This window comes from Chanodichthys erythropterus, chromosome 21 (assembly GCF_024489055.1).
Source record: "Chanodichthys erythropterus isolate Z2021 chromosome 21, ASM2448905v1, whole genome shotgun sequence".
Taxonomy (NCBI): domain Eukaryota; kingdom Metazoa; phylum Chordata; class Actinopteri; order Cypriniformes; family Xenocyprididae; genus Chanodichthys; species Chanodichthys erythropterus.
Window position 1 is genome coordinate 19340332 of NC_090241.1, and position 27852 is coordinate 19368183.

The 27852-nt window shown below is 37.2% G+C and overlaps 1 protein-coding gene across 5 annotated transcripts; it reads right to left on the bottom strand.

Moving 5' to 3' along the window:
• Positions 1–801: 801 nt before the first annotated feature.
• Positions 802–27850, bottom strand: zbtb11 (zinc finger and BTB domain containing 11). Of its 5 annotated transcripts, none has more exons than XM_067372665.1 (13): positions 26631–27850; positions 26288–26489; positions 25947–26016; positions 24397–24462; positions 12220–12437; positions 10055–10286; positions 7726–8744; positions 6658–6954; positions 6172–6568; positions 3658–3775; positions 3380–3538; positions 3030–3205; positions 802–1889 (listed from the first exon to the last, which is right to left on the bottom strand). In XM_067372665.1, exons 6-13 carry the CDS (start codon positions 10233–10235, stop codon positions 1372–1374), a joined length of 2865 nt encoding a protein of 954 aa, XP_067228766.1. In that variant the 5' UTR covers positions 10236–10286; positions 12220–12437; positions 24397–24462; positions 25947–26016; positions 26288–26489; positions 26631–27850; the 3' UTR covers positions 802–1371. The 5 variants fall into 5 exon arrangements, with proteins under 5 accessions (XP_067228766.1, XP_067228765.1, XP_067228768.1 ...); XM_067372664.1 differs by having other exon boundaries at positions 24397–24465; XM_067372667.1 differs by lacking the exon at positions 26288–26489.
• Positions 27851–27852: the final 2 nt, after the last annotated feature.

Genomic DNA, 27852 nt, shown 5'->3' on the forward strand with positions numbered 1-27852 from the left:
CATATCTGGTCTATTGTAGAGAAATGAATATTCAATTCACGGGCAACAGATGTGGTGGACATTCCTGTAGTCAGCATACCAATTGCACGCTCCCTCAAAACTTGCAACATCTGTGGCATTGTGCTGTGTGATAAAACTGCACATTTTAAAGTGGCCATTTATTGTGGCCAGCCTAAGGCACACCTGTGCAATAATCATGCTGTCTAATCAGCATCTTGATATGCCACACCTGTGAGGTGGATGGATTATCTCGACAAACAAGAAGTGCTCACTAACAGATTTAGACAGATTTGTGAACAATATTTGATAGAAATAGGCCTTTTGTGTACATAGAAAAAGTCTTAGATCTTTGAGTTCAGCTCATGAAAAATGGGGGCAAAAACAAAAGTGTTGCATTTATAATTTTGTTCAGTGTAATATAATGGAATACCTGAAACATTTTTATAGTAAAGTTCTGGACTTAGCATTTACCATAAATTTAACAAACAAAAACTTTTTTTTTTTTTTTTTCAGAGTGCACAGCTAAAATCATGGATAGCTAAAGCAATATTACTATACCTTCTAATGTAATGTTGTATGTTAATAAAAGTGGTAACCAGAACACATTTAGAAACTATAACTGACAGCTATCACTATAATAAAACCATAGTACATTTTTAAGGCCAGCTCTCACAAATCTTGGGATGCTGGTATATGTGTGTATGGACTTCACACATTTTCATTTTCACTTCAAGACAGATAAAAATGGAAAAAAAGAGAAAAGAAATATAGCACATGGTGTATCCCTGCAGACAGGGAGTTTTTTATTTGGTTGTCATTTCTGCTGCTATACATAGTCCTCAGCTGAGACCGTGAGGCACCGCATTATACCACAGACAAGAGCCTATGGCCCTTTTGCTAAGACTGTTAGAGCTGATATATAATCTTTACAAATTAAAAAGAAAAAAAAGCAGCCTTAATAATGAGAAAATGTAACCTAGTTACAAAAAAAGTCAAACGTTTATATTGGGATCCATCTGACTGTGACTATTACAATGCAAATGATTCTGATTCTGTTTATGTACACGAATATACAGAAGCTTACTTATAATGCAAATCAAGCATTTTCACACATCCAAATCATGCCCTGATTCACACACACACACACTAGCTGTAAGAAGGGTGATGTCAGCAAACTCAAGAGTCTTTTAAGCTTATTTTAATTTACATTTTACATCAAAAATAAATGAGCACTTTTTTACATTATCACACAGGGTGCATATGACAACAAAAAAAGAATAAGTATGCCCTTATTCATATTACTTTTACTGCCAAGTCACTATGATGCAGTCATCATCAAAGGCCGAGGAGCCAGATGTGAGTACTTTTGTCTCATTCCACCTCTGCCACATGGGCCACCTCCACTTCCATGGTCTGGATGATCTCTGGCGCCTCTTCCACCTTGACTGCAGCTTGCTGCGCCAGGACGTAGTTCACAACCTGCATAATACTCTGATCGGACAATGTGGCTACGGCGGCATCACTCACAGCCTGCACGGCCTCCACGGTTTCTTCGGTGATGAGCACGGTCTCTATCTCCTCTGTGACGGGAGGCTGTGGAGGCTGGAGTTCAGGGGGCAGCTCAGAGCTGAGGATGCTGACGGCGTGCTCCACCTGCGTGCCTTGGTTGTGGAACTGCAGAGTGTCCTTCTCCAGCATGATTTTGCCGGGCAACTGATCTCCGTGGAACTTGGTTATGTGCTTCCGCAGCGTTCTGGCGTCTATGTGGGCCTCCTGGCACAATGGGCACACATACGGGCGCTCGCCCGTGTGAGTGCGAACATGGCGCTTCAGCGAACGAGCATCAGCCCATGCAACTCCACAGGTCAGACACTCAAAGGGCTTCACTCCTGGAAAAAAAAAAAAAAAAAAAGAGCAGCATGACATCTGTTATACTCAGCTATTTATAAGCATTTGAAGTGGCTGACACCCAAAACTAAATATCACTGTAAAATTGCTAAATACAAGCATGAAAATGTGTAGGATGTCTATTAGACTGAATGTCTCAAAACAATGACATGCAGTGCCACCTACAGCCACACTGCAGATGTGCAGATCAGATCAATCTTTTCAAAGCAAATAAAAAGTATTAAATAGTTTTTTTGTTTTTACAAAAATGCATTTTTGTTTGGTTTGCTTTGGGTAATATACTTTCTAAATCAGAATACAAACAATATATATTTTTGTAAAATATTAAAATAAAATAAACAGTAATTCATTATTAGTTATCAATTATTAGTAATTCATAGAGGCAAAATGAAAATTTCTGAGATTAATATTTTCCTCTTAAATTGTTAAAAAATATATAAAGCACTATCATTTTTTCTCTTCCAGAAGTAGCTATGCAGTTCTACTAATATTTCACACACAAACACTCTCATACACACACATATACAGTCAAACAGACATTTTTGATATATTTTTACTAGTGGGTGCAGGACACCATAGTTAATTTATGTAAGTGAGGATAACAAAATAAACTAAACTGATATAAATGTACCCAAAATTTCTTCATACAGTGGACTACCAGTAAAATTGATAAAAATTTGGAAACAAAAATTATTCAGACACTTTGGCCTGACCATGTTTTGCTTAAGTGTTATCTGACATAATTTAGATTAATTTTTTCTGAAGTAGTTTAACTCTGAGATCTTGTCATATTTTACCACCATTTTTTAAAACTATAGTGAATAAACTGTATTAATGAATGAAATGTTCAAGGTGTCTGAATACATTTTGTGTGTGTGTGTGAAATATTAGTAGTATTAAACTGATATTTCTGTGGGGACCTAGGAAAACTAAAACAAAATAATTTACAAAATAAATTATAACCATGATAGAGTCTAAAAAACTATGATAGAGTCAGTGTTATTATAGTTAAAGCTATCATAGTTATTGCTGTTGCTGTGAAACTAAATTTTCCTTTTTATATTTTTGTTTGGTTTGTTTTGGGTGAAATAATTCTGGAATCTGCATGATTCTCCACTAACCCTGGTGATTATTCATGTGACGGCGGTACTCTCTGAGCTGTGTGAACTTCCTCCCACAGTGTTCACACTCTCTCTCCAAGTTCTGCTTCACTCTGCCCTTTTTTCCATGAGTGGCTTTCTTGACATGCCGTCTGAACAGGGCCTTCTCAAAGAACTCCTTCCCACACACATTACACCTGCCAAAAGGAAAAAACATACAATGTAGTTCACCGTCCACCTCTAACAACTACCTGAGTCACTCTAGAGTTCAGATATCATATAATAGAGAAATACAATTATCCGTAACAGGCCCTTCAAAAAGCACAAGCGGAAAAAAAATACACTTTGTTTTTCTGTTTCTCCACTCTCACCTGAAGGGCTCTGCAACGGTGTGCGATTTGACGTGCGAGTACCAGTCTTTCTTCCAGCTGTAGCATTTCCCACAGACCTGGCACTGGAAGGGCTTTAGGCCTAAGTGCTTATTCATGTGCTGCTGCAGGTCTTTTGCTTCAAAGAAACTCTTATCACAGCTACAATGAAAGAACAAAAGGTGTCAAACCATTATGTGGGAAGATACATGAATAAAAGTTTAATTGGTGGGGTTCACAGAAAGCAGTCATGTGTATGTATCCAGGGATAAGGTACTCACTGAGTACAATGGAATGAGCGGACGTCAGGTTTGGGTTGATGTTTCTTGAGGTGTTTGCTCAGTCCGGAGGCACGGTGAAAAGATGCTCCACAAGTTGTGCATAAGTACTTTGATTCACCTGTCAAACAAACTGCTATTATGAACCACTCATTTAGCAATATTGTAATGTTAACGGATTAGTTCACTTTTAAATGAAAATTACCCCGAGCTTTAAATACCCTCAAGCCATCCTAAGTGTATATGAAATATTAATAAATATCCTGACACATCCGAGACTTATAATGGCAGTAAGCGATACCCAACGAGTATGAGCTGAAGAAAGTGTCTCCATCCATATCCCTCCATTAAACATACTCTACACAGCTCCGGGGGGTTAATAAAGGCCTTCTGAAGTGAAGCGTTGCAAAAAAAAAAAAAAATCCATATTTAACAAGTTATGAAGTAAAACATCTAGCTTCTGACAGACCACCTTCCGTATTCTACTTACGAAGAAAGTGTAAAACTCTTGCAGTTCACAAAGCTTACACTACGTCCTATGCCTTCCCTATTCATCTTCCGGAAAAAATATAACTGACTCGATGCCAGTTTACACATTCTTTGTAACTTGAATGGGAAGGTGGTCTTAAATATGGATTTTTTCTTTTTACACAAACGCATCGCTTCGCTTCAGAAGCCCTTTATTAACCCCCCGGAGCCGTGTGGAGTACGTTTATAATGGATGGATGTGGATGGAAGAATGCTTACTGTAATTATAAAGCTTGGATGTGTCAGGATATTTATTAATATTTCTCTGTTTATGAGAAAGAAGAAAGTCATATATACCTAGGATGGCTTGAGGGTGAGTAAAGCTTGGGGTAATTTTTAACTAATCCTTTAATGACTACATTAATACTAAGATCGTAAATATTTTCTCAGACAATAATTCAACTCAACTGCTAGCTTTTACCAATAATATTAAATTTGGGTCAAAATTAGGTCTAATTCAATTAGTTTGATTCATACTTTCAAAACCAAGCTGACCTGTAACTGGAGCAACTGAAAGTGTTTATGCTGGAATCTAGATTCGGTGGATTTTTACAAAAAAAAATTAAAATATTAAATATATTTTAAATATAAAATATATTTAAATATCAGATAGTAAAAAAATAAAATTTATTTCACATTTTAAAAAAATATTTTATTGAATATAAACTCAATAGACCCCATTAACCAACCTTTTCACAACCTCTGACCAATTACTGACCAAAAGTCATTCATTTTCAATGAAGAGTAGTATAGGATCGGTGTGGTGTTCAGATCATATGCGTAAGCAGAATTTTGGATGCAATCTGAGCTCCGGATGTAATATTTGAACTTTTGTGGCTAGACCATATGTGTCACTGCCAGACTGGATATGAAATGAAAACTATGACATCAGTCCAAATTACCAACATTTTTTTCACTCAAACATTATTCTTTAAACACTATTTCTGTAAAACAGGCAGTTATCACCAATTACATCAGAAATAATTATTTTATAATTGTTAATTAATTATTTACCTTGATTAGCCCAAGAAAACCCACTATGTTTTTCTTTCAGACGTATTGGTGTCATTTGTTTTTGTATGCATATCTTCATACATTTATAATGTATTAATTTTATCATGGTGAATTAGTGAAGCGTAGCGGCTGCTTTCATTGCGAGTTTGAAAGTACTGTGCGACTGCCACTAAAAGATGAAATGCGACAACCTTATGTGAATGTCAGAGACAGTGGAAAGGCGGTTTTAGATTATTTATAATGAGGAAGCTAAAAATACATAGAGCTAATTCCAAATATATGGAGACAGCATTGAGATACAATCAACAGGAAGAAGCTTCCAGGTGTCAGATGACTCCAATGGTAGGTACATACATGCCCAGATTTAAAACACCAGTTTATTTGCACATTTAACATGGTCCACTCATCCTACACTTCACTTGATTATGTATTTTCTGTATTTCATTCAGCTTTTTTAACCATTTCTAATTACATTTACTCCTTTTTATTTGTCTTTTAGGTACACACACACATATATGTGTGTGTGTTATGAAAATGAAAATGTGCTATATAAATAAACTTGCTTTGCCTAAAGTAATTATAATCATTTACTTAATTCTGTAACTGAATCTAAATTCATATTTTATTTTATTTTTTTTTTTTAATCATAACTTCCATTGTTAATACTATTCTCACAATACCAGTTGCATATTTAAAGAGATAGTTCGAAAATTTAAAGAGATAGATTGAAAATTGTGTCATCATCAAGAATGTTTGTAACCAAGCAGATCTCACCCCCCATTGACTACCATAGTAGGAAAATTCTATGGCAGTCATTAATTTAATTCAATTTGGGGCAAGATCTGCTTGGTTACAAACATTCTTCCAAATATCTTAATTTTTGTTCAGCAGAGGGGGAGTAAACGATGACAGAATTTTCACTTTTGGGTGAACTAAGTATTCGTCTGGCCTGACACAAGCAAAATGTGTGTGTACCTGTGTGAATACTTGTATGCTCCTCTAGGCTTCTTTTGGTGACAAAAGACTTGTCACAGACAGTGCACTGAAATCTCTTGAGGGAGTCGTGCAGCGCTCTGTGCATCTTCAGGCTGTGCTTAGTGGCAAAACTTTTCCCGCAAACCTTGCAGGTGTGCGGCCTCACCCCCGTGTGGTTCAGCATGTGAATGCGCAGGGAGTACAGCTTAGGCAAAGTCTTGCCACAGATGTCGCACACAAACTCTCGTTTGGTGCGGTACCTCGCCTGATCTTCTGACCCCTGAGAATCTTCTGTGGCCATGGCCCTTGTCATGCTGGCTCTCTGAGTCTTCTGATGCTTGTGACGGGCCAAATGTGCACGGAGTGAGGCTGCATACTGGAACTCCTTATTGCAAATCTGTGAGGACAAAAGAAAGGTCAGGAAAATAAACAAAATGCAATAAGATCAGGCAAGAATTACTTTATATTCAGCCCAAGGGTACATACACTGCACTTGAAGCTGCGCGTCTTCTCATGTTTCAGAGTGTGCATGATGAGGGCGTACCGCCTCTGGAACACCATGCCACACTCATTACATGCATGTTCTCCTTCAACAACTCCTCCTGGGTCTCCCTGTAGTGCGCCCTCCTCCAAAGTCTCTGGCTGGTCGACAACAGGCTCCAGTTCCTCTGCTAAAGGCGTCATGGCATCAGAAGCAGCCGCTATGTTTGACTCTGAAATCTCATCAGGATTGTTCTTCACAGACTGAACCGGTCGACCTCTTCTGCCAAGTCTCTGAGGTGTCTGGGGACACAGTGAGATTCTAAGAAGACAATCAGGCTGAACTTTTTTTATCCAATCACTGGCTCATTGAACAACAACAGGATATTGGGGTCAATGACAAATAATAGTGTCTAAAAAATGTAGTTTAAAATGAATGAGAATTTGGCAAACAAATGGCTGCACTTTTGCATTTTAAATGTATTCATGCTGATTGTACGTGATTCTGAAAAACATTTATGTCATTTACAAGAAAGGTTTAAATATAAAGACTGTGGTGAAAATGTCATGATTCTCAAAATTCTCATAATACATAAGATTGTAGTTTTTGAGTTTCTCATGTTGGTCACATCGTATGACTTGGTGTATAAAGGTATTTCAGATATTAATAAGCAGTGAAGCAGATCTGTTAAGACATTTTCCTAGGAAATAATAAATAATTTGATTATGCCAATCTTTATTATTATTTATATTATTTTATTTAATTTGTTACTATTTTTTATTAACTACTTAAAGTTCCCGTTTCAAGAATGTCATTCATTTATTCTTTTAATGAGGCTTTTTCTCTCATGATGATTTTAGAACATTATGATATCAAGAAACCAGTACAAGCTTTGCAAAAGGGTGCATAAAGGCCACATAGTCGGCACACTTTTGAGCCATAACATGACAGATGGGCCACCCTGCGGTCTTGTGGACCTTACAAATGTGCCAAGTCCAAAAGGGCACCATTTGGGACAGGGCCATCGTCACATTTACAGATGAATCATATGTCGAGTGAATGGAAGTGCATACCTTTGCAGGGGGTGAGGTGCTTCTCTCTTCCTCCTCGGTCTCAAGTCCCATATGAAGACGAACGTACCCTCCTTCCTTCACGGATCGTTTTCTGAGGTATCTCTTGTTGGGATCTTTGCTTTCCTCTTCTTTTTTCTCTTCATCTGCACCGGATCCATCTTCAACCCCCTCCATCTCTGTGGGCTCCTCCTCTGAAGGGAGAGGAGGAGGTGGTTCCGGCTGCTTCACTTTAGGTGGTCTTCCTGGCCTCCTTTTGACCGGCGCAGGGGCTGGCGGTGGTGCTCCTACTGCTGCTGGCTCAGGTTGGCGTGTGGGCACAGCAGCTTGGGGCTCATCCTGCACAGCAGGTGGTGCTGCCGCAGCTAAATGAACAATCTCAGAAGCGTCCATTTTGCCAGGATCCACACTAATGAGATAGGCTCCCGTTTGCATACTCTCTGCGACAGGAGTGTCACCAACTTGTGGTTCCTCTACAGACCAACAAGCCTGTACTACAGCCAGGGACTCGCCTGAACCCGCTTGCCCGGAGTGAGTGACCAAAGTCATGGTCTCGCCCTCCTCTGCCTGGCCACTGTGGGCCACCATTGCGAGAGACTCAGCGGAGCCAGCCTGTCCGCTATGAGTAACTACAGTCATTGTTTCACCATCTACGGTCGCACCAGCTAGCAAAGCCAGCGATTCAGCCGTCCCGATTTCACTTGTGATTACAGCCAGGGACTGTCCTGCTTCCGGTGTGTCATCACTCTGCATAGTTACCACATAGGTCTCGGAAGCGGTAGGTGTGATTGGCTGAGGGGGTGCAGGCTGGCTGGCCACCACAGTGTGGATGTCTCCTCTCTGATAGACCATCAGCTTCTGTTCTTCTACTTTCTTATGCACAGATTCACAGATCTGAAGCACTTCAGCCATCAATAAGTGCCGTGCCAGTGTTGCTACCTCTGCCATTACGCAAAAGTTAAATGTCAGATTGGAGGTGTAGGCAAAATCCAGTAATGGCAGAAAACTGGCCTTGCTGAAGCCTGGTAGGTAATGCAACACAAAAGAAACAATTACGATTTGAATATCTATAAATAACACATCAGAAAAATTAAAGGTGAACTATGTAACTTTTTTCTTGTTCAAAAATTTAATAATTGAATACACCAATACTTCTTCCAAAATGTGTTCGGATTCTCTATGGTAAGCCTATTTAAATGGTGTTTTTATAACTCAACAGGTGAGTAAGGTATTTTTTTAAACAGATAAATTATATATAAATACATAGCTCTCGAACAGTAAGAGATCATATTCATCCGAAGCACAACCAAAACAATTTTCTTCCACAAAATGCATGCAGTTTTGTTTTTTAACCACTAGAGGGCCAAAAGTTCCATAGTGTACCTTTAACTTGTTAACGTTCTCACACAAATTACAAACTAGCTAAAAACTGCCTATTTAGGCAACATTTTAGACATTACGGTTGACTAATATAGATTTTTGATGGCCGATAACATCTTAGAGAACAATGTGGGTGATGGCTGATATAAAGCCGATATATATGATATCATACTATTTTTATTTAAGGATAGCTGCAATGATAGGCATTTAATTTTACATCATATTTTCTAAATTTAGAAAATAATTATTTGAAGATCAATCAATCAATGTGACAAAAAAACTTGAACTTGATAAAAAAAACAAAAACAAACAGATTTCTACTTTAGCAACTTAATACTATAATCATATTTTTCACAAATACAGAAATGGTTAAAAACATGAATATAAAGGAAGTAGAAATTTAGCTGGATTCAACAGAGGATTTGCTATATTCGGTGAGGTTTATGGAATTAAATATTTATTAGATATTAAAAGACTGACAATATGAAAAATGATATGAATGCGTATTTGCTGACTTCTGACTGTAATTTGTTTAATAGTTCTGTCAAATACAAAGATTGTGAATGGAACTAAAAATTATTTTTATTTTATCAATTACTAAAAACTATTAGTAACTGATAAACCAAAATCATATCATTACTAAAAAAAGTATTAAAATGAACAGTAGTACACAGTCTCACCCAATACGCAATATAGTTATGTATATTACAAGAATATTAAAAGAAAAGTGCTAAAGGAGTTACTGCTAATAAATAGTGTTTCAGATCAGTCACTTTTGAAGTCAAATCGGGGTTGGATGCTGTGGACCCTGCTATTGAGACCGTGACACAGCCCACTAGGGTTTATATTTAAATACTTTTTAAACTTTAAACCTAATTTAATCAGTATGTCTTATCACATTGTTCGTGTTAGTTTCATCATTTTAAACAACAGCATCCTGCATTTTTCTCACCAGAGAGGTCAACGACAGCTTCATGACTGGTCACAGCACCCTTTTCCACAAAGAGCTCGTAGAAATAATCACTGCAGGAGGCCAGTACAGCTTTATGTGCCCGATGCTCTTCACCCTCAATGATCAGGGTGATGTCACAAAACTCATTTCTCAGTCTCTGCTGGTTCAACCTGTCCAGCATCGTCTGCCCATGCTTTGGTAAGAACTGCTTGACAACGCCCTTACTGTCCACCTATAACCATGCATGAAAGAACACATCCATCAACTTATAAATGTATAAATAAATTATATATATATATATTAAAATCAAATAAAAATAATATTTATACAAAAATTCTATGTTCTGGTCTTTTAATGTGAGGGTCAATGACATGTTTTTTTTGTCCAAAGGCCTTAATAATAATAAAAAACAAAGATATGACATGTAAGGTATTACAGCTAAATCTCTTTTATTGAATCCAAAAGGTTTTAATTATATTTTGCTACATATAAAGGTATTTTAAAGATTTTGAAGTGTCAAAAGGTCATTCGGTTTAACCGTCCAAAGGCCAATACAGCCACTTCATTTGTGATTAAATTATCTTGAAATGTAATAAATGTATATATTTTTTATTCTGGTATGATTTTATAACATCATATTATCAACATGGTGCAAAATGGCATTTAAATTATGTGTAGAAGTCATTGCTTTGTTATGAGAAAGAATGTCCTGAAAAATGAATTTCATTGATGTCATTCGGAGTAACCAATATACAAGGACCATTTTGGATCATGTCATGTGATCAGTATCATGTGACGGGATGTGCCATCATTCAGACCACATGGTCATGAAGCAAAGTAACTAACTCTCTTTTAACTATTTGAAAAATTCATGTTTTCACTTTGTCATACGTATGTCCCGAAACATCAAGTCATTCGGTACAACCGCTATAAAACATGGAAAATGTTGTAATATTTTAAAAACTTGTACTAAATATAAAATGTTTGATTGTTCTTTTGCTAGCTAGCTAGCTAGATATCAGCCTGTTAGCATTTTTTTAAAATATCGTCATTTGGTATAACCAAAAGTGTCATTCGGTAAAACCGAAATTTTTACCCTTAAATGCATACCTCGGGTCTTTTGTGACCTGGGACATCATTCACTACCCTCCTCCTCGTTCATTTTTTTAAAGTTAGACATCAACCTTCTTGGTATTCCTCAATCAATTCATTATAAAGAATATAACAAGAAAAAAATCATAAAATTATAAAAGAATGCCTATTTTTGTATTCATTTTTTGTAAAAATTGTATAGGGTCGCAAACGACCCGAGGCGTGCATGAGTGTACATATATTTTTCTGCACAACAATAATTGAATCTAAGATGATGGAATAAGTGCAATTCACCTTTATTCCACAAGGTGGCAATGTCTGATACACAATGCTGAAGTGACGACTCATTCAGACAGAAAACGAAATAATAATAACAACATGAAATGGCTCAGTGATTTACTGCAGAGTAAGTACTGAACGCAATGAAATAGGACTGTAACTGTTACTGGATGGATCTGGTGAAGCTGTTAGTGATAGAAATATTGATTTTGAAGATGTTGAAAATGAAATAGTTTTGAGAATATGTTTGAGATCGCGAATGGGCTTATATTCGTGACCTGAAACATAAAACTAGCCTATTATTTGCTGAATGTACTGGGAAATGAGCTCTGACGAGGACAGTGGTGATGGCATAAAACATCTGCTCAGAATGAGCCCTTTCAAGCTCCAAAAGGTAACAAAATATGCTTTTTTATTCTTCTGTAATTGTTATTCTAATATCAGAAGAGTTTTATATTATCGTGACAGGTAGAGATCCTTCCATGTTAGATATAGTTCCGGGTCGATAAAGACCCGAATATGTAAGAATGATTGGCGAAACAGTCATGCATTTAAGGGTTAAACTGAATGACTTTTTTGGTGACAAATTTTGTCCATACTGTAAAAAAAAATGCCAAAAGCAGTGTTAATTGATTATAAAAAACACAATCTCATTGTTAAAATTTCAAAATGACATATCTCCATAGTTTTTTTTGTTTTTTTTACACAAAACCTTATTCGTCAATGACCCATAAATAAACTACTGTACCTGGAATATTTTGTATTCATTGACACAAATGGCATTCTGTACTTACAAAAACCAGTTCGTGTTTATCAACTGCACTGGACTGTTCCTCATCCAACTCATCATTTGCCTCATCATCTTCTTCCTCACTGGCATAGACAGAGGTCTTTCGTCTAACTTGTCGGACAGTTTGTTTTGTGGCATCTTCAGCACTGCCTCTCCCCTTCTCCTGCTTGCTTTGGCAGTGACTGCACTCTTTGATGCAATCCTTCACCTGCTTCAGTACACCTGTGATAAGAAGACTCTCGATTTAGGCCACATATAATAACAGACTTTCTCTTAAAATTCAATCAATTACATCTATTTTTGCCATGGGGTTAATAAAGCATCTGTCTATCTGTCTTACTTGTTAATATTTAAATATAGGAGGTTTCTTAAAAGATGATGAAACCAAAGTTGCAGTCTTCTTTCCTATTGTGACGTACATCTGAGCAAAACTTCTTATTGAACAAGAAAATATGTAGGATGGAAATTGATTGGATTGTTGGATCTGTGATCTCAGGTGAATGACAGTTCGCCCCGCCCTCGCGCCTGTAAATACGTCATCAGATATGTCATCAAGAGGGAGGGGAAGTTAATTTTATTAGGGATTAGGAGGTGACATGAATTAAAAAAAAACACTGACGTGAACGAATAAATCATAATAAATACTGCACTATTCAAAAAAAGTAAATAAATAGTCAGTTAGTTAGGCTAGTCAATTTTGATTTCATGGTAACTTTAACGCCTATTCTATCTCACAAACGGCCATATTTATAACCCTTTTCTATACGGTGTTTACTATTGACACTATCCAGCTGCGGCTTCCTTTCTTGTCACCTGCTGTGACATGCTGACAAGAAACATTTAAGCGTTGCCAGCTGTCACACAGCATTACAGAGCTGGAAATCCTCACGGTCATTAAAGTTGTGATTAGTGTACCTCTCCACCAGTATTTCTGGGAGATGATATCCCATGTCTGCTGCTGGTTGAGGTGTTCCCCTCCGGACGTGATGTGCGCCTCCGTGATGAGTTCCTTCCGTCTCTCGGCCTGCAGCACCACTTCCAGCTCCGTGAATTCATCCAGACCTTTCTGCCGCCTCTGGTAATAAAGAATCCCATTGCGCACTATGTAACAGGCAGCTGCTTTTCGGATCTTTCTCTTGGTGTTGCCGTGCGTGCCCGGTGCGTAAGGTTCCCGTTCATCGGTCAAGTAGCGCTGGATGGCTAAATAACTCTCCTCGCTCGACATAACCCCGATTAATGACGCTTATTCAACAAAAACAAGACACATCAGCCTATGAGAGGTATTCTCGAGCGTAGAATTCAATAAGGTATTTTTTCAGCCCGTTTCCACTTCCATAGATGACACGGAAAAATATCGAGTGTGATATTTCTGAAATATTTTCCAAGGGGGAACGTCAGTTCTTGAACGTGTGTGGTGGACTTGCCTGAACAGACAAAATGGCTGCTGCACAACCGGATGTTGCGTTTGAAATGGCGGAAGCAGCACCGAGAACTTCACGTGTAGGACAGTCACGATAACAGCAGAGGGCGCTGTTTACCAGCAATTTTATTAAAATAAACATTATGCGTTTTACATACGATGTCATTTGTTGTCATACCAAATCATTAGCAATCCAATCATAGTGCATTAGAAATATTTTTGATTTTTTTTGGTCTAAAATATAGGATATACTTCAAGAAACACTTTAATTATTTTTTAATCATAAACAATATCGTACCAGTTATTAAGTGAGCTGACCTACATAATTTCTTGACTAACCAAATAAAGGAATTAATTTATATTCACTAAACTAAACTCTTATTTGAGCCCATTGTATATCTATGGAGGCTACTGAAGATGAACTAAAAGTGTAGAAGGTAAATGCTATTTACCTAAGTAATATAAATAGCATTTAGTTTACATTAAAATACAAATATTTGTACATGCTTTTCACACAAAATTGAAATAGAAGTAATATGTTACTTGTACTACAGGTAAAGTGTAGTAGTAGAGGTTGGCTATTTGCATTTGATGAAAATACACACTGCCCAAATTTGAATCTTACAGGTGGTTGCATTGATTGAATTAAAGAGCAAATCTTTACCCCCTGACATTCATTGTGGATGCCTTTTATCTCTCAACTTCTCTCTCTAGGTATGCTGGGACACGGTCTGACAGAGATAACTGAAAAGCTAGCACCTCTGTAGAGGGTTGCCAGGCGACCGAAATGACTCATCACATACTCTTCTGTGAAGGCTTGAGTTGTTAGCAGCATCAGTTCGTCCACAGCCCATTCGTCCTTTCTTATCATTGATACATTCCTTCCATTGAGAAGACCCATTTAGTGCCCTGCACACTTCTGACCTGCTGCACTGATAAAGTCACTCTTCATAATTAGACTGAAGTAGCTACACATTCACGCATACTCACAATCACAGATGGAAAGCTGTTTGGCAGTAATCATGTATAACAGTAAATAATGAAAATAATATTATTATGAATTCAAAGAATATCATCAGAATGTTGTCGCTAAGTTATTTTACATCTTTCTTTCTTTATATCATTCTTTTAATTTCAGGCTACCTATGAAATTTGTGGACTACAGTACAAACGAGGTGACAGCCGTATCATTTAAACTGAGGGAAAAGAGGGCTACGTGCTAAGTGGTCAAATTTTCTAAACCATTTTCTGTTTTTTCTGTTTGTTTGTTTTTTTGCCAATAAAGCTATCTGAAGAGAGAGATCTTCCCTCTTGTTTTCCTGTTGTCTGCAGAAAGGGGGCGCTGTTACAGCTTTATGTCACAGCGCATGGCAACATGTCGGTCCTTGTTGAGTCTTTAAAGGTGCTACAGAGGATGTTTTGTTTTATATATTTTTGCAATATTACTTGAAACTGTCTTTACTAACTGATAAAAGACTATTTATTAGGTGCACTGAAAGGAATAATAGTAATATACATCATCTGTGCACGAGGTAGGGCCTTAAAAACATCAGCCAATCGCGTAAACGATTGGCCCTCTGGCTTGTCAATCACTGCCATTACGTTCCTTGTGAGAGACGAGCGCGGCTGCGTGATCCAGTAACTTTCCACACTCCACAGGCGCCGCATGCAATGTTTTTGTCAGGAGACAGGAGTAACAACTGCAGATTATGAGTTACCTGCGGTGAGTCCGACATAATGAATCCACTAACACGATACAGCGAATGCCGGTGGTAAACACTCGTGTTCCAGTACTCGTACACAAGTTTTGGGAGGCGTTCACTTGAAATGAGCTGTGAAGGAGGGTGGTTGTTCTTACGCATGCGCTCATTTCAAAAACTCAGTAACGGTCTTTGATTTCTCAGTCGACGAAAAGATCCTCTTTAGCACCTTTAAAGGTGCAATATGTAAGAATTTTGCAGTAAAATATCCAAAAACCACTAGGCCAGTGTTATATATTTTGTTCACTTGAGTACTTACAATATCCCAAATGTTTCCAACTAGTAAATCGTGAGAAAACTGCAATTTTAACCAAGGCTCTGGGACGTGTGAGGAGTCGCCTGTCAATTGCGTCATAACCGCGTTACCCTCAGTTTCCGGTTTTATTTTGTAGAAACCATGGAAACACCAAAGACGCTTTAATATTTACATGTTTTAATAGACAAGGGAACAACTGTTTTGATATATTTATAGACAGAAAACTAATCATTGTTATATAGCTCAACACGTTTTGTCCCTAATATTCTTGATTTTTTTGCGAGTACCACGCTTTACCATGCCTCAGAGAAAAACACTATTTTGTGAAGTAGTTAACATAGCATAATCAGATGCAGCTTTATTTTTAGTAACAGTAATACAGCATTTTCTCCATCATACAATACGTTTTAAAATTAATTTCATGCCATTTATCAACACAAGCCATCAAGCATTTAATATATTCTAAAATCGATCTAGTTTACTGCAGTGTGCAACAGTGTCTCACACTCAGAGTAACGTCATAACATAATTTTCAACACACTCAAATGTATCTAATATGATAAACAGAGCTGCGTTACCTCATATTCATGATTGGAAAAGCGGCGCTGGCGACTGTGGCATAATAAAAGTTCCGCTGCTTGTGAGGCGTGTGTTGCGCAATCACTCCAGTGGCCTCGTTCAGCTCCCACAACACTCAGTCCTGCTCTGCTTCATACTACAGTAACGTTAATAATCGCATCCATGAACATGATTTCTTCCCAAGTCCTATCCTAGTTCTTTTCCACTGGCTGTTGAGATGAAGACCACATGTCCCAAGATTCTGCGCTCAAACTTGGCGTCATCAAGCTACACATTTGTTTTGAATAGGCCTCTAGCGACCTCTAGTGGAAAGAAAATATTACATATTGCAGCTTTAACTTCATCATAATGAGTGTAGAGGTGAGTGAATCACTTACACAGTCTGACAATTGCTCGTATGTCTAATAATTACCTATCTATCTGTCTATACACCCAGAATACCCTGCATAGCAACACCCTAGCAGCTACTTAGTAACACTTTAGCAACCATCCAAAACACCATAGCATCCACCTAGCAATGGTACAAGCAACTGCCTAACATTTTCTCTTTCAAACTTCTTAATCTAGTTTGAAAAGATAATTTTCTATCATTCATGTAAACAATGAATAGTAAAAACGTGTTGTTGTAATGTTGTACAGGAGGGTATAGTAAACTGAGTAAAGTGAGCATTAATAAATTGACGTGGTGGTCGAATGCTCAGCTAAAAACAACTCATATTCGACTGATTTATCTCTTATACTCATTTTATTCTCGCTCTCTTATTAACGTTTATTTTTATAATGCATTTTGTGCTCTGCATATGAAATACTACAAAATGGGACAAGGCTAATCTTTCACCACCAGCCTCCTGTGCACCTTTATTAAATATGCATGTTCTGATTTTTTTATTATGGTTTATTAAGGGAAAAATAGGGTCAAATTCTGATTTATGGACCTTGAAAGGTCATTCCAGTAATATACAGGTCTATAAAATAGACCAGCATCTTTGCTTTGGATTTATAGTACCGCTGCACTGATATAAACAGTCGAACCTGAAGTGCAAATACAGAGCAGAGATAAGCCAGAAGAAAAAGAACAGAAATACATTATAAATAACTGACTCTCAAACATGAGAGAGGGGAGGTAGAGAAAGGAAGAGAGCAGCAATGGCTCATTTGTATCAGCACCTGTCAGTGTGACGGCCCCTGGAAGTCACAAGGAATACATTAAAGGGATAGTTCACCCAAAAAAGAAAATTCTGTCATCATTTACTCACCTTCTAGTTCCAAACCTGTATTTGTTCTGCTGAACACAAAGGAAGATATTTTGAAGAAAGTTTGTAACCAGGGCTCTTTGGGGAACCATTGACTTCCATGGAGGGGAAACAATACTATGGAAGTCAATGGTGCCCCAGAACTATAAAATTTCCCACATTCTTCAAAATATCTTCCTTTGTGTTCAACAGAACAAGGAAATTTAAACCTGAGGATGAGTAAATGATGACAGAACTTTCATTTTTTGGTGAACTGTCCCTTTAAGATGCCATACTCATATGGATTTAAGGATTCAGTATGTTTATACAATATGTAAATATGTGTGGAAAAAAACACACACAAGGCCAAATCACAGTAGTTAGGTGTAGTGGAAAATCTTCCATGTTCTCTTAAAGAACAGAGGCTTCTTTGGCACTCTGGCCCCAAATTAACAATTAGTAATAATTGAGCTGGGAAAATTTTTGTCTGTTGTTCTCACACCCAGTTGTGAGTTGGTATGGAAAGTGATTCTGATGGTAAAATAATAATAAAAAGAGGTCAAGTGTATAACTTTTTAAATGTTTAAATGCTCTCTCCTTTCCCAGCTTAATATGCAGAGAGCAATAGCATGCAGTGGAAGTACTTGGTGAAGCCTGTTTGAAAATAGTCATGGTTTTTGTAATTCTTTTAGGTGATGTTAGCGGCACAGAAATTACACACTTTACCTTTAAATTAGCAAAAACCACAGCTCTTTTTATTTGTTTGTCAAGTGAGGTGGCTTGCAATAAATACCGGGTATGTGACTAGCACTTCCTTTCACTGGAATGAACTGGTTTGCTGGGATCAGACTTAGTCTTTTATGTTTCCTCAGCTTCAACACAGCGTCAGCTAGCCAATACAGGCATAAGAAGCCAGAGAAGAGCTGCATTAAACACAAAGACTGTGCACTGACAGGGATGAATAAATGAGTTTAGAAATGGGAAGAAGTATAGATTAAAGAAAGCAGGTTCGTTTATGTTTCTGGAGTTGCAGTTTCACTTTAATAATGAAATATGCCTGGATGAAGGACAAAGTATAGAAGAAGGGAAGTAAAGGAAAACAAAGGATCCCTAGAGGAAAACATTATTAATTACAGTGGCATGCACGGTTGACTGAGCCAGGGGAGCTCAAGCCCCTGCCCCTTTAATCGCTAATAGTAAAGTGCCCTTTCAGTTGTATTGCAGTGCCCACTCAAACCCCACACCCCCCATCCCCACCCCCGGAACCCAACTGAGGGGGAAGGAACCCACTCAAACCCCCCCATCAATCCCCCACCCCACCCCCGGAATGCGCCATTGATTGATTAGAAGTTGCTCTTTCATAGCTCGTAAGACGGAATGCAATTAAAGGGTTAGTTCACCCAAAAATTATGTCATTAATGACTCACCCTCGTTCCAAACCCGTAAGACCTGTGTTCATCACAGTTTAAGATATTTTAGATTTAGTACGAGAGCTTTCTGTCCCTCCATTGAAAATGTATGTACGGTATACTGTCTATGTCCAGAAAGGTAATAAAAACATCATCAAAGTAGTCCATGTGACATCAGTGGGTTAGTTAGAAGTTTTTGAAGCATCTAAAATACATTTTGGTCCAAAAATAACAAAAACTACGACTTTATTCAGCATTGTATTCTCTTCCGGGTCTGTTGTATATCCGCTTTCACTCCACAGTGACGCTGCTTCTTCTTCTTCTTTCCTGTTTTACGGCGGTTGGCATCCAGCTTATTGGTGCATTACCGCCCCCTTCTGCTCCAGACTGTGACGCTGATGACGTGTTATCTAGTGCGCCTGAGCTTCGTTTACAGTCTGAGGGAGACGCACGCTGTATTCAAGCTATACTACATTGTTTGTATTTTGGTATTGCTATATTTTTTAAAATGGTGCGTAGGTGTGCATGTTGCAGATGTCCTAATCGCGTCACTGTCCAGAGCAGAAGGGGACGGTAATGCACCAATAAGCTGGATGCCAACCGCCGTAAAACAGGAAAGAAGAAGAAGCAGCGTCACTGTGGAGTGAAAGCGGATATACAACAGACCCGGAAGAGAATACAATGCTGAATAAAGTCGTAGTTTTTGTTATTGTATGTACTTCAAAAACTTCTAACTAACCCACTGATGTCACATGGACTACTTTGATGATGTTTTTATTACCTTTCTGGACATGGACAGTATACCGTACATACATTTTCAATGGAGGGACAGAAAGCTCTCGGACTAAATCTAAAATATCTTAAACTGTGTTCCGAAGATGAACGGAGGTCTTACGGGTTTGGAACGACATGAAGGTGAGTCATTAATGATATCATTTTCATTTTTGGGTGAACTAACCCTTTAAATTTCATTTAAAGAAGTAGTTCACACAAAAGTGAAAATGATGTCATCATTTACTCGCCCACATGTGATTCCCAACCTTTATGACCTTCTTTCTTCTCATACAATGCTTTTCCATACCATGAAAGTCAATGGGGTCCAATTTTATTTCAAAATATCTTACCTTGTTTTCAACAGAAAAAAAAAGAAAGCCGTGTTTTGGAACAACATGAGGGTGAGTAAATTCTGCAAAATGTTATTTTTTTGGTGAACTATTCCTTTAAGTATCAACTTTGTCTCCAATATTTCTAAATAAGATAACCATAAAGACACCAAAGAAACTAGGAGACGCATGTGATATTATAGGTGCATAATTTTACAGGAGAAAAATCCGAAAAGCAGGATACCTCAGCAAAAATCTCATTGCTGCTAAAGAGATCATATTTGTCACACTTGTTTCTATGTCTGACTGAGCAGACATAGTTTTCCATCAGGGGTCACCTGGGAGAGAGCGAGTGCATCTGCCTAGATTTCTCTCGCTGTAATCAGAGAACCTATTTTTAAGACATGTATGTATTCTCACTAGGCAGACAAGCAGAATGTGGAAGAGTATGACAGTGTGGACGGATTGAGTGATTCGGGGAGAAAGATAAATGCATGTAGCAATTTAAAGTTTGCTTGAATATGTGTCTGTGTTTACATCCCATCCTTCCTTTTGTTTAAAAAAGTAAAAGTGGAGGTTACAATGAGGCCTTTACAATTGAAGAGAATATGGCTAATTTTTGGAGGACTTAAAAGCAGGTATGTGACGATTATACTATTATAAATGTACGTACATTAATTCTTCTGTTAAAACTGTCAGTTATTTGATCTGCACAGCTGTTTAAGTTATTTTTACAGTTGTTTAAGGGTTTCACAGCATTACTTTGTCATGGCAAGGTTAGTAAGCAGATAAAATTTGTATATTGTTTACGTCCTGTTGTGGCACAACAACAAAAAATACAATGGGTCCCATTCACTTCCATTGAAGTTCCTCACTATAACACAGATTTTTCCTCTTTTTTTTTAAGAAAAGGATGGGTTACATGGAATTTGTTTGTTTATTTATTATTTGTGGTAGTCAAACTTATGCCACAAATGCTGTAAATTGAGTTTAACTTGTACTGAATTCTGAATATTCCTTTAAATCAAGGCACAATAGATAATTATTTGTTTTCTGTTTTCCTGTGAGGAAGTAAGAGGATAATGGGGGTTCTGTAAGGTCACACAGGAAGACAAATGCTTCAGAGGAAGTACAGATTCAACTGGGGTCTTGAATCAACACATCCAACCCTGATGTTCTCCAGAAGTTCCTTATAATGTGGATTCAGATTATAAAAGGTAGGCTTTTTAAAGTATACAGCTGTCCGGATGTGTCAAGTGATCCAAAATTTGGAATCCTTGACTAGGATAAAAGCTTCCTCACAAGTTTTTGCACTGCATTCATGCTGACAGAAAGCTGCTCCACTTAAAGTGACAGACAGTAACATCATCTGTCTCTCTCAAGCTAACTGTATTTAAAGGGTTACATAAGGGGACAACAGGTCACATGAAGCAGTTTTGAGCATTGAAGAGAATGGAATGTCCAAGTGCCCTATTCAAAATGTGTCCAGGAGAGGACGATGCATGCTACAAGGTGACTTTCTGTAGCCTACTGCTGGAAAAATCCCAGAGGCATAAGGAGTTTACGAGCCTGTAAGTAACCTTGAAACACCAGCAAGACCTCCCGAAAGCATATTCAGAATATTCAACCTATACAAATGATTCATTAAAAACTAATCATTAACATTAACAAATAATTTTTGAGCTTTGCTTTAAAAGTCAGTTTTATATTGGAATATGAACTGCTCATGTGTAACCTAAAATATCCAGAATTAAGGACATATATAATAGAGCTAAACCAGATACATGGTCTCTATTGTTGGTTGCTCGGTCAGGAATAATTCATGTTGCTTTGAAAAGCAGGGAGAGTTGGTAAGAGAACAGGGATGAGTTTAGTTTAAGACCATGCTGGGAAAATGGAGATGCTGTCTTTCCATGGGCTCATAGCCAAAGCATGGGATTAGTAACACCCTGAAATTCCCCCACACCCCCTTACTCCATTACGCAAGCCAGTCATGGACTCCCATGCCTTGAGAGTGAAGTTTTAATAAAGTGTTGCAGGATCAAAGTACTGCCACTGTTTCTATTGACATCACTGTCTCTCACAACTAACACAGGCCTTAAGGATCCCACAGGAAGGAATCAAAACTGAGAAATAATGAAGTATAATACAATTTAGCTTTGAATCCTTACTGTCTTCCTTTCGTCCAAGGATTGTATTATGAAAATCATTACATAAATTTGAAACTAACTGTTAATACACTATCATTCAAAGGTTTTATTCACTTTATTCAGCAAGGATGCATTGAATCAAACAAAAGTGACATTTGCTATGTTACAAAAGATTTCTGTTCCAAATAAATTATGTTTTTTTCTATTTATCAAAGAATATAGAATAAAAATGTATCACGGTTGTTGCTTAAACAGTACAACTGTTTTCAACATTGATAGTAATAAAACATGATTCCTGAGCACCAAATCAGCATATTAGAATGATTTCTGAAGGATCATGTGACATTGAAGACTAGAGTAATGATGCTGAAAATTCAGCTTTGACATCACAGGAATAAATTACATTTTTAAAATATATTAAAATAGAAAACATTTATTTTAAATTGTAATAGTATTTCAAATTATTACTGTTTTTACTTTATTTTTTGATAAAATAAATGCAGCCTTTGTGAGCATAAGAGGCTTCTTTCAAACATTTGATTGGGTATTTTGTAGAAAAAGTATATAGTAAATTTTTCCAGAAAATAATAATAAATACTAAAATAATTTAATAATTCGTATTGACTTACAATGATAACATAAAAGCCATTTATTTCATTTTATGTTGTCTTTATAATATAATGCTTTCTATTTCCACAGATTAAATAAAATACACTATTACATGAATATCACATTCACCCTGATTAAAATATATATATTCTATTTAAATGCTGTTTAAATTCTTACCTGACAGCATAAATAAACCAGGAGGGTATCACCATTATTTAGTGGCAACACAATACCTAAACTGGGGTAATAAGGATTAGTTTGTGGCAGTATTCACAGCATCTGATTTATTTGTGTCATCACAGGCTGTAAAACTGTGATTCATGCACTTCAATCTAGCAACCATGCAGTCACTATACACAATGTAGCCCCTAATAATAAGCTCTTTGTCAGATGACTCTCAAATCACACTGAGAGCAAACAGGCAGCACTGGTTCATCTTATAACTAGGGGCCTCTCTGTTTCCCAGAATGCACCAGCAGGCTGCTTCCCGAAGGACTACAAAAGATGTGACCTAATGCTGACATTGCTTAGATAGATGTGATTGTGAATAAAACATTCACAAACCACTCATTTGGAAACAACCTATTGATATGCAAAACTCTATCAAAGGACCGAAATCAACATATTTCACGCGTTCTGTTCCCTTTAAAACCTTGTAAATAGTCTGCAATAAAATTTAAATATGCTGTTCACAGAAAACAAGCAATTCCTGGAGACTCAGAGTGTATCCAGGTATTCCTATAGTAATTATGAAAAGAATTGTGGACAGATTTCTCAGAAATGCTTCAGTCACCTGTAGCCCTGCCTACTCTCGTGAACACGCACCTTGAAGTACAGAACATTTCTTAAAGTCATTGAACTTTTCAAGGTCTCAGCTTACTGATGTGATCAAAAATACAAAAAAAGAACATTTCTAGTCAGTTAAAGGAAGAACGAGCACGGCATATGAGAAGAAATGACAAGAACAAAGATCAGAATCATTGATTCTTGTGTGAATTTAAAATTTGACCTTGAAACATTGAGGTCATGTGGCGTATTCTTGTGTACTCAGCTTGTATCTTTGTGTTGTCGTACAGGTATGAGCGTAAGGCAATGAAAACTTGATGACAGCTTGGAAATGAGACATTATCGGGCAGGATTTTGGCTTTCGCCTTTCCTGTACTACCGACGTGTCTTGTGACTGGACACAAAGAACAATGGAGTAAGAAGGTGAGGGAGGAAGGAGGGAGGACAGAAAGGAGGAAAGAGGAGGGATCGTGGAGTATGTAAGGTCAGCAGAGTCAGGTTTCCTGGTTGAGCTTAAATCTGCTCTGTAACCATTAACACAAGTGACTCAGGCATCCAGCTTGCTCCCACTATTAACCACAGACGTTACCAAAGAGGTCACAAAGGTCAATTCACAGGGTCCAGCAGATCTCAATAATGCTATATTTGTTTTTTCGTTGTTGTTTTTAGTGAAATATTATCATTGTCTTGTCAGAGGTCATTGTCAAAACTTTGGAGTGGAAGCCACTTACGCTTCAGCAGTATGTGTGTTTATGCAAGTGTTCACACATTGAAGTGGTTAGGGGTGTAGTATTTTTAATAAGTAACCTAGACCCTCAGAGTTGAAAGTGGATATATGCTCCTGCAGAAAGAATGGGATGGTTGTATTTACACTGACCTATACCACAGTAGGAGCTTGGAAAGGTCCTGTTTTCTCTTTAGTCATTTAGATCTTCTTTTTGTCCTGCTGAACAACAGAGAGAAAAGAAGCAAGATCAACCTGTGCTCAGCTGATGAGGTTAAACCTTTAAAGGGATAGTTTGTTTGCTTACCCTCATGACATGGGACACATAAACAGAAGTTATGTTTTTTTCACTGTTACTGGTGCGGTTGCTAAAGAGCCACCATAAAAAATATTGTGAAATTTTTTTTTCCAGTATTTCGACATAGCATATTGGTGCCTCTATATTTTATAACTTATAACCATGTATTTCATTAAGTGATATAATCTTAATATTTCTATCTACTTGGACTGCCAAAACCTTAACATTTACCGATAACCACTATAATAATGCGAGAGGTAAAACAGAAATTAATATCCTGGACACACCATCAGGGTAATGCACATGTACATTGCTGATAACAGATAAGAAACAAAACAATTTAAAAAATATATATATAGTCATGTTCTTTGTCACGCAGGGATGTCTTTTTGTACTGTTTTTCACCATAAAGTTTTACAGTGTACAGAGACCAGGAGATGTGCTCTATTTCTACAAATACAAATTTTCACATAAATACAAAGCATTCAGTTTGTTTAAATCAGCTTTGGTTAATGTTTTATGAACTGAAAATGACCAATTATTATCAATCTGTTTTCAATTAATTTATTCATCGCATCTAGTGTGGAACTTGCATGTGAAATTTTGGTACAATGGCGGATACAGTGAAAGTTGTACGCACAATGACAATAAAGAAATTCAGTTCAATTCAATTTCTAAAATATTAATATATTCTAATAAATAACTTGTTTTTTTTTCATGATACATAATGCTAACAATCTCTTTTGCAAAATGTTAAATGTTTAAATATTACTGTTATATTTTATTTTATGATATTTCTGTTTTTGGGGTTAATTGGCACAGCCGCACATTTTAGTCATAAATTAACTGTACTTAAGGAATATTTTGTGACACTAAATGTATCTTTTTTCTCTTTTTCCCAAGAACTTACATGTTTATTTGCACTTAGTTATCTGAATGATTTTTTTTTCAACCAGAAATATTTAACAAAAAATAGCTCTGGGCTCCCCTATATGGTTTCAAGTTTTGTTTGCTTTTTTGGATATTATTATTTTAAAACCTCTGCCTGGTTTCTCTTAATTGGCACAGCCGCACATTTTAGTCATAAATTAACTGTACTTAAGAAATATTTTGTGACACTAAATGTATCTTTTTTCTCTTTTTCCCAAGAACTTACATGTTTATTTGCACTTAGTTATCTGAATGATTTTTTTTTCAACCAGAGATATTTAACAAAAAATAGCTCTGGGCTTCCCTATATGGTTTCAAGTTTTGTTTGCTTTTTTGGATATTATTATTTTTAAACCTCTGCCTGGTTCTTTACCTCCAGCTCAATCCCACTCACCAGAATAGGCCTACTAATGATCATCCCTGTCCTTCATCACTAGTACTCCAATCAAGGACTGTATACTCATCCTCAACTCACCCCCATTGTCTTGTCTCGTCTGAGTATGACCCGCATGCTTTGCATGCACCCTCTTCTTTTTCTAAGAGATCTGCAAGGAAAGATTATTATTGAAGGTGTTATTTGAAGCTTCAAGTTACTTTGACACTCTCCTTCTTCATCAACATCCTCTGTATGTATTACCTCTGATTTTAATAAAATGCATTCACTGCAACTTCCTCCATCATCTTGTTCATCGCATGACAATTATGAAGTTCATGACATAATAAAAAGAGACATAGTGTTCCTTTTTAAAAAAAATCCATTTAAAACCTGCATTTCAATTTACAGTACACAAAAGCAAATACTAATGTTAACCTAACCTCTTCTGGAACACCCTCTTGCTTCATCTGTTTGTTAGTAAACCCTCACAGTCGCCATTTTTTTCAACGCTTTCATCGGATTTAGCATCTGTTTATTTTCTCCTGCTCTTAAATGTGGCGTCTCATCACATTTATCCCATAATTACAGCTGAGCGAAGGTTCCAAAAGCCATCACCATTCTAACAAAGTTTTATTCTCGCTCCTGCAAACAACCATAATTACAACATTGCCATTCAAGCAGAATTGGCTATTGATAGTGCATGTATGTAATCCTGCATAATTAAAACTCACAAAGAAGGCGGAAGAAAATGGCAGAGCAGCCTGAATGAAAGTGTGGCCTGACCTGCTGACCCCTTCTGCAGTGGTGTTCCTGTAGAAGTCACGGACGATGTCGGATGTCCCCAAAGAGTAGGCTTGACTTGTGTACAGCCATGACATTTTGTGATGCTTGGCTCCATGCCTCAAGTCGGCAGCTGCCATAAATAAACAGTGTTGAGAGCCACTGGCTTACACCCAACCACGTCTACAGTAGAAGGAAGTAGAAGGACTGCTGGACAGATTCTGGCTCGGATGACCCTCTCCTTAACCCCATTCACTTAAGTGCTTAACCAAAAAGGGCTGAGTGAGAGCAAAAGAAGGCAAAATTATATATGTGTATATATATTTATTATATTTCATAAAAGGCCCTGGTCTCTGACAAAACATACAAATGCAAAGACCATAGTAAATAATGTTTATAATCTTCTGCAATCAAGGCTACTTCATGTTTTACATGCTAATTCAACATAAAGAGGCATGTGTTTGTTTCAGGCACGATCTCAATCCCAACACCCTTATCCAACCTATAATTGTCTCACTCATTAAGAAAGACACACCCAGGCCAAGCACAAACACACATCAGTGTTTCCTGCACCTCCTTTCAGCAGTGGGGGATCTTCAGCACCACAGTAAAAGAAAAATCATATTTGTGAATGTGAGTGTGCCATCTTTATTGGATGTAATGCAAAACAAAGACTGTGTACCATGCTAAAATGGCAGAAATTTTCTATCGAGTTGTCCTAGTGGGCTCCACGCAAAAACATACAGCGTGATCAGTGTTGTCTGATTCATGAACAAATGACTCTTGAGCTGGTGTTTTTTAGCGAATCAAAAACATAGTGTGACAAGAGTAGTCTGATTCCTAAATGAATGACTCTTGTGAGTTGGTTCTTTTAATGAATCATTTAAAAAGATGAGTTGTCTGCTTGAATCAGTTGGACGAATCCTTGACTGAACTGAACTGAATTTGACACAATTAATGAACTAGAATCTATATTGTTATTTTTAGTGATGTCTGCTTTGAAATATACAGTAATTATACGTTACGATTTTCAAAAAAAATCTGTTATGCTCACCAAAAATGCAGATTTGAGCTTTGAAATATTATATATATAGACAAAGAAATGCAAAAACATAATTCTGTAGGAATTACAGCACTGTTTTTGCATACATTCTCATAGCCCAAAAAGCAGTAGAAGATGTATTCAGTATTTATAAACACCTACAAATACATCTGTGCACATTTA

Coding starts and splice junctions, on each gene's coding strand:
- zbtb11 (XM_067372663.1), bottom strand. CDS start 13,440: ATGTCGAGCGAGGAGAGTTATTTAGCCATCCAGCGCTACTTGACCGAT. Junction 6,955..7,725: donor GCACCTCACCCCCTGCAAAG/GTATGCACTTCC, acceptor CTGTGTCCCCAG/ACACCTCAGAGACTTGGCAG. Junction 6,569..6,657: donor CGCGCAGCTTCAAGTGCAGT/GTATGTACCCTT, acceptor TTGTCCTCACAG/ATTTGCAATAAGGAGTTCCA.